This window comes from Pelodiscus sinensis, chromosome 1 (assembly GCF_052426305.1).
Source record: "Pelodiscus sinensis isolate ZL-2025 chromosome 1, ASM5242630v1, whole genome shotgun sequence".
NCBI lineage: Eukaryota > Metazoa > Chordata > Testudines > Trionychidae > Pelodiscus > Pelodiscus sinensis.
Window position 1 is genome coordinate 339,271,517 of NC_143052.1, and position 13,498 is coordinate 339,285,014.

General features: G+C 45.4%; 1 protein-coding gene across 7 annotated transcripts in view; it reads left to right on the top strand.

The window, feature by feature from the left end:
* The window catches only part of TENM4 (teneurin transmembrane protein 4), an 870,263-nt gene that overhangs the window by 810,118 nt on the left and 46,647 nt on the right, over window positions 1–13,498 (top strand). For all 7 annotated transcript variants that reach the window (XM_075919469.2, XM_075919465.2, XM_075919468.2 and 4 more), the window contains 2 exons: window positions 114–268; window positions 4,266–5,143. In XM_075919469.2, the coding sequence (XP_075775584.1) occupies window positions 114–268; window positions 4,266–5,143 (1,033 nt within the window). The remainder of the gene's footprint in view (window positions 1–113; window positions 269–4,265; window positions 5,144–13,498) is intronic.

The following is a 13,498-nucleotide window of genomic DNA, read 5'->3' on the forward strand; positions in this document are numbered from 1 at the left end:
AGACATCATTTATACAGATGCATATGTTGAGCAATGCTGACAAATATTTGTTACATTAGAAAGATATTTTATTTTCCTCTGGTTTGTGATTTTCCTGCTCTTCTCCTGCCTAGGCATCACTGTGGACAAGTTTGGGTTAATTTACTTTGTAGATGGCACCATGATCAGACGTATTGACCAGAATGGGATTATCTCAACCATGCTGGGCTCCAATGACCTGACATCTGCCAGGCCTCTCAGCTGTGACTCCGCCATGGATATTTCTCAGGTACCAAAATTTGTATCAAATCAAAAGACCCGGCCCAGTTTTTCTCTGTGATTTTTAAGTCTCACTCTCCTATAACGACTAAGTGTGAGCTTGCTTTTTTGTCACTAGACAATTTGGCACAGCACAGTTTTAGGACTGAATCAAATTAACGTCTGGGAAATAGTGATTGGATGCTGTGGTGCCAAAATTAGCAACAGCAGGAAAACAAGTCTCTTGAATTGCATCAAATTGCAAATTGGCTGCAGCTACCATCATCCTGGGCTTTTAAGTCCTGCTGCCTAAAGGCAAAAACAACCAAAAGTTCGGTGTTTGGGACAGTAGGCAAACCTGTTACAGGCCAGGACTCAATTTTCTGGACGCTGTCCATCCCATTAAATAGTGCCAGTTTGGAGGTACAGTCCTTTAAAAACCTTTTTTGCCATTCATTATTGGATGGCCAGAGGAATTTCACCCCATTCGGCAAAAATACAAATCTTAGCTGGTGGGCTAAGTGCTGTTATTTAGCCACAATGGATATCAATGGGGTTTCCCTTTTGTAACTACCTACATAATTTTCATGCTCCCATATGGAATCTATTCTTCATGTTTTCCCCCCTAATTTGAAAAGATTACTCTCGCTTCTTTGTAGCAAATTCCCACTGTCCGCAATTTATGAAAAGGCTAAAATTACAAGTTTAAAAGCTCTCATGCCTCATACAGAGGTAAATTTTGATGGTTAAAGGCCATCTTGTGCATAATGGTCCCCATCTCAAAAGCATATTCCTTTCTTTTAACAGAATCTTAGTGCCAACCAGAGGAAGTTTATTGTGGACCAGGCTTTTAAAAAATATTTTCAGATCGCTTATAGCTTTTCTATAATAATGTCCTCTTTAAAGCATTCTAAGATAGCTTCAGAAATGTACCATCTGCATCCCCCTATTTTCTCACACTTTAAAGTGAAAGGCTCTATTCCCATATGACCAGCTCTGAGACAGACAGACAGACAAACATGACAGACAAGTTTTAAAAAAACTCATCTTGGGGAACTCTCTTTTCATCATTTATAATGACTAGAAAGTCTCAGCTGTCAGGCCCCTGAGGCACTGTGAGACCAGAGGGCATGAAATATTTAGCTGCCAACACTGACGAGAAATGGGTTTTAAGGAACTGAAAATTCCCTTGTCAGTTCAAAGTAAACTCTGCTCTTGATGCTAACTCAAGGCTGCAGTGGAGCAATGCTCTAAAGACTATGGGAATGTATGGAGACATGCATTATTGAAGGAGAAACCACAGGCTATAATGTTGTATCACAGGAAGGGTTAAAGTAGGCCAGGAGCCAAGAAAAGATAGGGATTTTTGAGAATGTAGCAGATGGAGATGGAACATAGCGAACTGTGTCTAGCACTGAGGTTCATGCCTCACAAACTAGAGTGTTAGAAGTCACAAGACCATATTAACTGACACACTTTGATAAATTTGGGTATGTCTACACTACCCTCCTAGTTCGAACTAGGAGGGTAATGTAGGCATACTGCACTTGCAAATGAAGCCCGGGATTTGAATTTCCAGGGCTTCATTTGCATAAGTGGGCCTCCGCCATTTTTAAATCCCCGCTTGTTCGAACCCTGTGCCGCGCTGCTACACGCGGCACGAACTAGGTAGTTCGAACTAGGCTTCCTAGTTCAAACTACTGTTACTCCTCATTCCACAAGGAGTAACGGTAGTTCGAACTAGGAAGCCTAGTTCGCACTATCTAGTTCGTGCCGCGTGTAGCCGCGTGGCACAGGGTTCGAACAAGCGGGGATTTAAAAATGGCGGCTCCCCGCTTATGCAAATGAAGCCCGGGAAATTCAAATCCCGGGCTTCATTTGCAAGTGCGGTATGCCTACATTACCCCGCTAGTTCGAACTAGCGGGGTAGTGTAGACATACCCTAAGTTTAGAAAGAGTTTAAATACGATACACAGATCAAAACCAAACCATATGTTTGATATGTCCCCTAGTAGTGACCCTCGGCCAGTGGCTTGAAAGCCATGTGGGGCTCTTGTGGTGTCTGTAGATCTGACAGGAGCTCCTCTACTTCTGCTTGCTCTTATACACAAGTGGGAGAGGGAGGGAGTTTCTTGGGGCTCAGGCTGCTGTGGACCCTTCATATCTTTCCAAGCAGCAGGAGAAGTGGGGGACAAGGAGAAACAGCAGCCAGGGATAAGGGGAAAGGAGTTGTTGTATTAGAGAGGCAGAGTGGCACCCTGACATTGTAGTGCAATGTCTATACCATGATACGTGTCATTGTAAAGTCACAGCGGTGCAACATTACCCCAGTGTATGGATTGTCGGGGAAGGAATTAGAATAGCAAGTGCAGGAATATCTCTGCTCTGCAAATTCTAAATTGGCATATGATCCCTTATATGAGCCATAATATCTGACCTTATTCCGAAATAACATAGTGCGTGTCTACACTACAAGCCTTTATTTCAATGGTGAGGTGGAGGACTTCTTACTCCGACTGTTGTAACCCTCATTTCACAAGTAGTAAGGGAAGTTGAAGGAAGATGTTCTTCCTTCGTCTTCCTATTGTGTAGACAGCGCCAAAAGCCAAATTAAGCTATTTCGACTTAAGCTATGCAACTGAAGTTAATTTGAGTTTTGCCCTGCAGTGTAGACCTACCTTTAGGGACCACAATCAACTATTAAATGTTGTAGCAACCTAATGGACTGCTCTAACTTACACCAGAGCCAGGGCTGGGTCTGCTGCATCTTGAGGAATCAGAGAACTGGATCCAGCTATGTATTTTGAGATCTTTCACTACTACTAGAACTATAACTTTAAGAGGGCTTTTAAGCCCTGTTGGCCAATAAGATGTTTAAAAGCCTGGCTTAGAAAGATTCTAAGGTAACTAAGAATATCCTCCAGACCTACTCTCCATCCCTTCAATTGCTGAATCGCACATGCTGGGTGAGACCCTCTTAAAATTATTTGGCTCCCTTCAGCTCAATGTCAAATCACTTTTTTATATGTGAAACAAAATAAAATGATCTCAAAGTATATTTCTATGGCTCTTATTAACACTGAAATGTCTTGGAATAGAAAAGGACCCCAACTTATACTGAAATTTTCACATTGGAGCTACGCATTGAATTGACTGAGAATTTATATTTATCCATGGTTGTAAGACAAATGCCTGGATCCCAAGACCCTGTGCTAAGTTTTCAAAAAGATGTTCATAGCTTGCATGCACAAAATATGCAGTTACAATACAGCACATTTAGTAGCACAAACAGCTATCCATGTTGTCTACAAATCTGTGTAGCTTGCATTTAGGCACCTCTTCTGGAACCCCTAAATTGTAATCTCTTTAGAGCAAGGCCTTTTTTTGTTTTTGTTATCTGTACAGCACCTAGCATAGCAACGGGCAATCTAGGCTGGTGGATGGGCCACACGAGTGGCCCTCCTTCATCTCAGTAGGCCACAAGATTGTTGTAGCTGTACTTGCATACCTAGAATTTGTAGGGTGTGCCAGTTGAGCTGTAGCAGTGCTTTAACTGGATGAAGAGGGAGCGCACGGCTCTGACAGTCAAACTTGTGTGCAATAAGCGCTCACATGCCCTTGCTTTACGTGTATGTTGCCTTAGTAATACTGGTAGGAAAAAAACCCAGAGAGAGAAACCAATGAAACCTGGCACCCACGTGCATTGGCAACTGTAAATAAAATGTCTCGTAGGCCATACCTAGAACCCTGATGGGCTATGTGCGGCCCCTTGGGTCACAGGTTTCCCACCACTGACCTAGCGCAATAGACTTGGGGACCTTGATGTGCTCCTGCAAGATAAATAAATATAAATTTAGTCCTTTCTCTTACTTCTCTTTTTACTCATTTCACATGCCAAGTAGACTACTCACCTAGATATGGAATGCATGAGTTGCAGGTTTTAGCGGTTTGATTGAGAAGGCTGATTTTGAGTAGCAAATATTAAAAATAGACTTTTTAACAGTTTCTTTGTGTTGTTCCATTGTTAGGTTCGTCTGGAGTGGCCTACAGACCTGGCAGTCAACCCGATGGATAATTCCCTATATGTCCTAGATAATAACGTTGTTTTGCAAATCTCTGAAAATCACCAAGTGCGCATTGTGGCTGGGAGACCTATGCACTGCCAAGTTCCAGGCATCGATCACTTCCTCCTCAGCAAAGTGGCAATCCATGCAACTTTGGAATCTGCCACAGCTTTGGCCGTCTCCCATAATGGTGTCCTGTATATCGCTGAGACAGACGAAAAGAAGATCAACCGCATCAGGCAGGTCACCACCAACGGGGAAATCTCACTTGTTGCTGGTGCACCAAGCAGCTGTGACTGCAAGAATGATGCCAACTGTGACTGCTTCTCTGGGGATGATGGCTATGCAAAGGATGCCAAGCTAAATGCCCCTTCCTCCTTGGCAGTGTGCGCAGATGGGGAGTTGTATGTCGCTGACCTTGGAAACATCCGAATCCGCTTTATTCGGAAAAACAAGCCATACCTCAACACACAGAACTTATATGAGTTGTCCTCTCCTATAGACCAAGAACTCTACTTGTTTGACACCAGCGGTAAACACCTTTATACCCAGAGCCTTCCCACTGGAGATTATCTTTACAATTTTACCTACACCGGGGATGGAGACATAACCCTGATCACTGATAACAATGGTAATTTAGTCAATGTCCGGAGGGATTCCACTGGGATGCCACTCTGGCTGGTGGTACCCGATGGCCAGGTTTACTGGGTCACTATTGGCACCAACAGTGCTCTCAAGAGCGTGACAGCACAAGGGCATGAAGTGGGTATGATGACATACCATGGCAACTCTGGCCTTCTTGCCACCAAGACCAATGAAAATGGATGGACAACATTTTATGAGTAAGTACTGCTAGGGTAATGTGCCACTGACACCATTTTGTATTCCGTGGTCCAAGTTATCTTAATGGAATAAAATTCACTGGATGAAATTCACACCAGTGTAGAATGTCCCAAGTGCAAAAAGCATCAGGTCCCATGTAAGCCCTTAATATAGGATTTAAGTGTCATATAGTGTGGGCTGAGCTCTCTGCATTGAGTAGTTTTTAACCTACAGATTTATACTGAGATTTTCAAAGCTACTTCAGGGACTTAGATGCCCAAATCCAATTAGCTAGAACTGGAAAGTTTGCTGCAGATCAGAAAATCTTGCTTAGCTTTGAAAATATCAGTCTGGGGTTTGGAAAAGATCTGTTGTCATAATTATTATCATCATCCAACATCACACTTAGGAGCCCTAGTGGGAGCTGGTGTGTTAATGCTTCAGTGCCTCCTTTGGTCAGATGAAGCATTGTACAGGGTCAGCTCAGGCTGGCAGGTGCAGTCAGACAGCCCCTTGTGGCTGTGTCTATAGTAGTCCTGTTCTGAGCTAACTATGGAAAGTATTCATTTGAGTCCTGCTAGGATGTGCCGCTTTTCCCTTGTACTTTGGCTCCCTTCAGCTCAATGTCAAATCACTCTTAGACAGAATCAAACTCAATGACTCCTCCTACTGTACTTCACACTGCTTCCTCTCTCCTTGGGCTCCATAAGCTTCTTCGGCCTGTAGATCTGGACATCCCTTCTCTGGGGTGTTGTCTCTGGACAGCTTCTCACCAGCTTGCTGGAAGGACTTTACATCTCCAGCCTGCTTGCTCCTCTGCTCTGCAAGCCCCTTCTCCCTTCTGCTTCTTGGCTTTTTTTTTTCTCCTGGCTGCTGTGATACTGCCAGTCACCACTGGCTGGTGCTTGCTGCATTAATGCCTCGGTTGCCAGGCTGGCATGGGGTCTATAATACTCTTTGTCATCTAGTCCTGAATGAGGATCCCATTGAGTTAAGTGCTCTACAGACACAGAACAAAAAGAAAGTCCTTGTCCCAACAAGCAGAGGCAACAGATAGGAACAGACAGAGAGGAGCACAATGAGACAGTATTGCGCAGGAGGATGGGCAGTGGCCTCATCTCACCAGCAGGCTTGGTGGAAAAGGAGAGGCTTAAGCAGGGGTCTGAAGGATGGTAACGAGTTACTTTTGTGGATGTTTATGGGCACTTCCCCCAAGTGTGAGAGGCAGCATGGGCAAAAGTACAAAAATGCTCATTTGAATATTTTCCAGGTGTGCGTAGGTGCTGGAACTAGCCCCCTAGGCTTGAAGTGGTTTCCATTATGTAAAGGGAGTACAGTCCAATGGCCCTCATTACCCCCACTGTACTAGTAGTCCCAGCACCCCTGCAAGTGGGCAAGGAGTGAGAGTCCCTCCTATGTGTACTCCCGTGTTTTGTCCAATCTAGTCTGAAATGGCTCAGGGTGCAGGACTGACACCTCTTCCATAGGAAGACAATTCCCCAGTCATGTCACTATTATTGTAATTGGCATGCTTTGTGAAGTGTCCGCCACGCGCTCCATGCTGCACAGGATGCTCCCTGTCCCAAATGTCTCGCAAACACAGAGAACACGGGGGGCTGGGAAACTTGAGGTAGGGATGAGCCGGGAAAGGTGTTTGGTTTAGTTTGGCAGTTTTTATCTTTGCCTCCCTTATGCAGTTTGCACTTTCCTCTGTTTATTCTCACCCCAACCCTTTGTGACCACTCTTTGTATTCCATCACCATGTAAACAGTGTCCCCATAAAAAGCAGTGTTCCCGCTGATGCACCGGATTATTATTACCCCACGTTGTTTAAGTGGAGCACATGTAGGTGCTCCGGTGCCATAAGACTGGACCCAATATAAGAATCTGTATAGACCTGAATGTACGTTACCTGGCCTAGACCTGCTATCTCCAGGATGAGGCTGAAACAGGAGAGAGAAAGAACCAAGAATAAACAATGGTCAGATCAGTGTGTGCTTCACTGATGCTTACAAACTTATTTGACCCTAATTTACCCCTTCTCTCTAGTAGGGTTGCCAGGTGTCTGGTATTGACCCGGACAGTCCGATATTTTCACCTCCTGTCTGGTAAAAAAAAAATCAAAAAATACCGGACACCTAAAACATCCGGTATTTTCTGATTTTTTTTCCCTGACAGGAGGCAAAAATACCAGACACCTGGTAACCCTACCTCACCCAGCAACTGGGCCCAGCCCCCGTTCTCTCCAGCCCCAGCTCCTGGGCCCCTCCTAGCTGGCCCTCCCCCCAAAGTTCTCTCCCCCCACTTACCTGGTTCCACAGGGAAGCTGTCTTCTGGCATGGAGGAAGAAAACAAGATGGCCACCAGAAAAAAGAGCCCCAAAGGCCATGCTTGTTTGTTTTTTTTCTCAACAACTTTGGTCTCTCCCTTTTTTTTTTTTTTCCTCAACAGTGTTTTTTGTTTTGTTTCTGGGGGTGGGGAGTGTTTGGTATTTTTGGTTAAACCATCTGGCAACCCTAGTCTCTAGCTGAGTTAGATACAGGATCAGGTTGGCCCTTTTCATATTAACATGTTCTAGACTCAGGTTACAGCAGTTTGTTGCTTAATATTTAGTAATAATACTTATTACTAGCACTTTTCTTTATGGATCTCAAAGGGAAGTATTACTGTCTCCTGTTTAAAGAAGGGGGAAATGAGGCACAGAAAAACAGTGATTTGCCAAGCTTAACCACCAGTGTAGCCAGGAATAGAACCCAGATCTCCTGCATCCTGAGCTGTCCCTGCTAAGCTACACAGTCTCCTGGCATCACTTGTCTTGCCTTCAAGGGGGTGGGAGTAAAGCCTCTGCTAAATCAGGTTCTGTATACTACATAGCAATATTCCTGAGTATATCGCGATTACTATCTGCCCTCCTTCTTTCTAGGAGAAGTGCTTTCTGGGGAACAGGGTTGGAGTAACTAGTTGTTTTCTCTAGACACTGATGCTCTGTACAGTGTCACAAAGCTCTGTTTCCTGTCTCCACAGTCACAGACAGTTATGCCTAGCTTAGGGGGTCAGGCATGTTTGAGAGCCCACTCTCCAGCTCAAGCTACAATGTCCATGCTGCTGTTTTTAATGTGCTCGCTCAAACCCCTCTAGCTCAAGTGTATGTCCAGCGGCAGTTGATACACACCCTAAGAAGCTCTGCACTTGACAACAGAGCTAACCATGGAAAACGAAGCAAACTTGATGTTGGGATCATTAACAATCACATTTCTCTCCACTTCCTCTGTACCTTTGTAAGAGGAAGGAAAAGGCAAGCTGTGGTGTGGGTATATTCATTGCCGCTGTCAGTTATTTCTTGCTGTTTCTGAAACTGGTGGGGCCAGATGCATGCCTGGTGTAACTATTGTCATTTTGGTGGAGTCACATGATAGCTTTTAACCCTTTGTAGCTAAATGGAATCAGTGTTGTCTAAAGCTTGGCATGGAGGAGGGGGAATCAGAATTCATCTGTGTTCCTGACTCAGCTACTGATTTCCCAGGCTAAGATGCTCCAGAGTCTGTATTGGTACATGTCTGTATTTGTATCAGGGCACTTTTCTCTAGTTTAAATAAATCCCATGTGCCTTAATGATTGGACAATGCTTTGAGATCCTCAGATGTAAAACACACTAGAAGCTGAAAGTCGTTTAACTGCAAGTTACATAACACTCCGGGGCCCCCACTGGACTTTTCCTCTTTCTCAGATTTACGTTTACTCCCAGCAGCAAACACTGGCACTGGGTAACATTAAATGATCACGCTGTAAAAAAGGAGCAGTGCATTACTGAGCAGCAGGGGCCAGCATGGATACCTGAGAGCAGGCAGAAAGGAACAGCAGTTAGGAGCTGGTTTGAGTCTGCTGGATACTGTCACTGCAGGGGGAAGTTTGAGTGTATCAGAAACTGGGGACAGCATCTAGGGCAGCAACAGGCAACTTAGGCTACCAATTGGGCTGCATTAGTGGCCCTCCTTTATCTCAATGAGCCGCAAAATTGTTGTACCCAAAACTGTCTCCCAGGATAGGGTAGTTTTGCTAACCGGGCGTGTGTACTTAGAATTTGCAGGATGTACCGATTGAACCGTAGCAGCACTGTGTTTGGGTGCAGAGAGAACACCTGGCTCACACAGTCAACGTTGTGTTCAATCAGCATGCACCTCAGTTCCCATGTCCTTGCTTTACGTGCATGTCACTTTAGTAATACTAATAGAAAAAAATGACATGGACAGAAACCAGCAGAATCTGGCAGCCCTGTACTTTGGCAGCCCTGTACATCGGCAGCAGTAATCAAATGCCTGGAGGGGCACACATAGAACCTTGATAGGCCGCAGGTAGCTCACCAGTGCTCTAGGGTCACATCTTACCTTTAACTCATGTGCAAAGGCCAACATATGGCATGGCTCTATTGGACACTTCACCATTCACCATGCAATTGTTTGCAGGTAATTTTCTCCCTGTAATGTTGCTAATGTTCAAGTATCTAAAAGGGTGTTACAAGGAGGAGGGAGAAAAATTGTGCTTCTTGGCCTCTGAAGATAGGTCAAGAAGCAATGGTCTTAAATTGCAGCAAAGGAGGTTTAAGTTGGACATTAGGAAAAACTGTCAGGGTGGTTAAACACTAAAATAAATTGCCTAGGGAGGTTATGGAATCTCCATCATTGGACATATTTAAGAGGAGGTTGGATAGACATCTATCAGGAATGATCTAGACAGTGCTTGGTCCGACTGTGAGGACAGGGGCTTGGACTCGACCTCTCGAGGTCTCTTCCAGTTCTAGTGTTCCATGATTCTGGGGGGCAACTTATGCCACAGTCACAAAGGGCCTGAGACACAGCTGAGTTGGTACAGCTCTAGTGAGTGGAGCCGAGGGCAGGATTTGTGGATCTAGCTTTGGAGGTCTGGCTGGAGCACACCATGGAATCCAGCTCCCCAGGGCTTCCAGCATATCTGGACTCAGTTTGGGGAGTGTGAGGGCCAGGAAGTGTGGTTGCTGCAGCACAGAGCATCCTCCCCACTCAGCAAGGGGACAGGAGCTGTGCTGTACTGTGCTCAGAAACTGCAGAAATTCTCCATAACCCTTGTAAGTAAGTTATTCCTTCCTCCCAGCCCACACAGAAGTAGGGTTGCCAGATAGTTGAAACAAAAATACCAACCCGCCCTCCCCCCCAAAAAAAACCCACCTTCTGTTCACTTTCTGTTGAAGGGGAAAAAAGAAGGGGGAGGGAGACCAAAGTTATTGAGCCAAAAAAAAAAGGACTCCAAGGACTTATTAAGCCAAAAAAATTTTTTTTAAATAAAACAGTATTAAAACAGAATGTCCACTTTAAAAGTGAGTGCAGGGATAGGAACTGGGGAGATGTTGAACACTAAGACCCAGGGGAAGCATTCCCCCTAGGTCTTTTGCCCGGCAGCCATTTTGTGCCAGCAGTTTTGGGGAACCAGGTAAGCATGGAGGCTGGGAGTGTTGGGGGCGGGGAGGAGGCTGAGTGTTTATAGGATTGCCAGGTGCCCAGCATTTTTGCTGGAAAAATGCAGAAAATACCAGACATCTCAGGTGTCCAGTATTCTCTGAATTTTTTTTACCGGACAGGAGGCGAAAATACCGGACTGTCCGAGTAAATACCAGACACCTGGCAACCCTACACAGAAGGCCAGACGCAGCAAGCCCGGTGCTGGGTTGTTTAGCACTGGGACTTAGCAGGAGGTTAACCTGCTTTTTCACTCTTCTCTTCTAAAGTCAAGTGTGACTCTGATTGTCCAGCAGCCACATTAAATACTCACCTTCATATTGAACCTTTGTCCGTAATAATCTATGGGAAAGGAAGCAGGTCTGGGAACTGCAGCAGGCTAAAAATCTCTTGCTATCCATCTCCTCAAGCCAGAGAAAAGAGACGCTGTGTAGTGTGCTGAGTTTTTCTTGACTTGAAAGAATTGCTATCAGTCTTTTTGTAGCTTATTAGTCTTTTTTTTTCTCCAGAAACCAGAGCCTTGTTAATTTTTTTTAAAGTTAGGACTGCAGTAATTATCTTGATTAGCTCATTGTGATGGTATCACTGTACACTACATAATTTAATTTCCCCCAGAGCCTAAGTCCAACCTTTCATGCATTATTTAGCCAATATAAGGCTTTTTAGTTCAAGTCTTTTGTCTGCTTAATTAATTCTCAAAGTCACTTCCTCAGATGCAAACACTGGTGTTTACACATTACAGTAATTAATGCTTAGAATCCAACAGCCCAGAAACCCCAAACCTGCTAGAGCTATTCACCTACAAGAGGTGATTCATAGACTGAAAGGAAAAAAAGTTTTCTTGAACCAGCTCCTCAGACTGAAGTTAGTGGAACTATGCTCATTTACATCAGCTGAGTTTTTGGCCTTTATATTGTGTGGGGGATAATGTCTCATAAAGGACTAAAAGTTGCCCTGCCTCACACATGCTCTATAGAGCAGCTTACAAAAGCATGTTGGATGAAATGCACAACGGGGCATGTGTTGGTCCTCTGCCCAGGAATGAATTTCATCCTCTGTGCACAGCCCACAACCCAGTAATAATAACAGTAACTTTGTAGCTTGTGTGAATAGGTTTTTTTTCCCCATTCACAGGGGCAGAAGTTTGCATGTTGGAAAATGGAAAGCTTCCATTAATTCATGTGAGTGAGTTTAGAGCCAAGGTTGGAGTTAGAATTGCTCTGTTAAACTTTGCTTGTGATTTTGTTATTTGTTTAATGTTTTTTGTGATGTGTGTAATTTATGTCTAGGTTTGAGCTGCATATGGCACCATTAATGATGAACTATGTTGTTTTATGAAGGATAGCAACAATATACATTTCCCTAGAATCTTTCATTATGGTCCCACTATGGAAATTAATGGAGATGGTATTCTGCTCATCCAGACTAACAATGCCTGGATAGTCCAATGTTCTTACAATATTCAGTGGTGAAATGGTAAACAATGCTTAGGTTTAGATCAGTATTATTAAGCTTCAGAGTTAAAAATCTCTTATATAGAGGAGGTCATACTTCTCAGAACAGGGCTGTTTGGGTGGGTCTTGGTCAGATATTTCTGGTTCAGCTCATGTGGAGAATATTAGCTAAATACTATAGACTTTTTTTTTCAAATTCTGGTTTGGGGCCCTCCCCAGAGGAAATAGAGCCGTGGTCCCCAACACGCCCGCCAGGTGCTCGGGGCTGGCCTGGCTTGCATGCGCCCGCCAGGTGCTTGCCTGGCTTGGGGTTTGCATGCACCCGCCAGGTGCTAGGGGCTGGCCTGGCTCCGGGCACATGGCGCACGGTAAGTGCCGGCCCCGGGGGCGGGGGGGGGGGAAGGCGCCGGCCCCGGGCGCGTGGTGCTTGCGGGGGGGGGGGAGCGCCGGCCCCGGGCGTGCAGCGCTTGCAGGGGGGGGAGCACCGGCCACGGGCGCGCAGCGCTTGTGGGGGGAGCGCCGGCCCCGGGCACGCAGCCCTTGGAGGGGGCACCGGCGCCGGGTGCGTAGCTATGGGGGGGCCCTGCCCCCGGGCATACGGCTATGCGGGGGCCACCCCCGGGCGCGCAAGTGTCCCCGCCCCCTAGCGCCCGGCGGGCGAACGGCCACGCCCCCTGGCGCCCAACAACCTCAAAAGGTTGGGGACCACTGAAATAGAGTATACTGCTCTGAGTACTGGCCCAGTCTAATGCTTGCCTCCGATCCCCATGTGCTGTATAAACTATGCCAACCTATTGTGTCTTTTTGTCTATATAAATGTCAAAGATATTATTTTCTCTGTGTACAGTTGGCGAGATGAATGGTTTCACTAGCCACTCACATGCAGCCACCTTTTGAGTGGAAAGCAGCTTAACACATACCTTTGGGAAAGAGAGAGCATTCCTGTCCATATCACTGAGCATTCCAGAGGTTCTGGGGAGCCCTAAATTAGAGCAGCCTCATCCAGGGGTGACTGCTGCTGGTGCTGTAGCAACCAAAGATATGGAGAATTCAAGCCACCTTTGTTCCTTCTCCCCCTGTAAAGTCATTTCTGTGCTCTGCCTCATGGCAGCAATGTGTACGTTAATTGTAATATAATTAATTAGACTCTTACCCTTGTTCCTTTGAAGAAGTTACAGTAAAATGCCGGTAATTGCAGAGATAAATAACACTTAGTTCTCTGGACATATTCTGTGCCACAGAGACGGTAGTTCTGGGTACCTGGACCTAAAATATTTATACTCCTGGGGGGATTCTGCACCACTGTGAACATGCAGAATTCGTGTCCCCCACTGATTTATTTGCAAAAAAATTATTTTCGTATGAGGCTGCAACAGGGAGCTGCAAGAGCAGTCACATGCTCCTGCCCTGCAATTGCTTCGGAGCAGCCAAC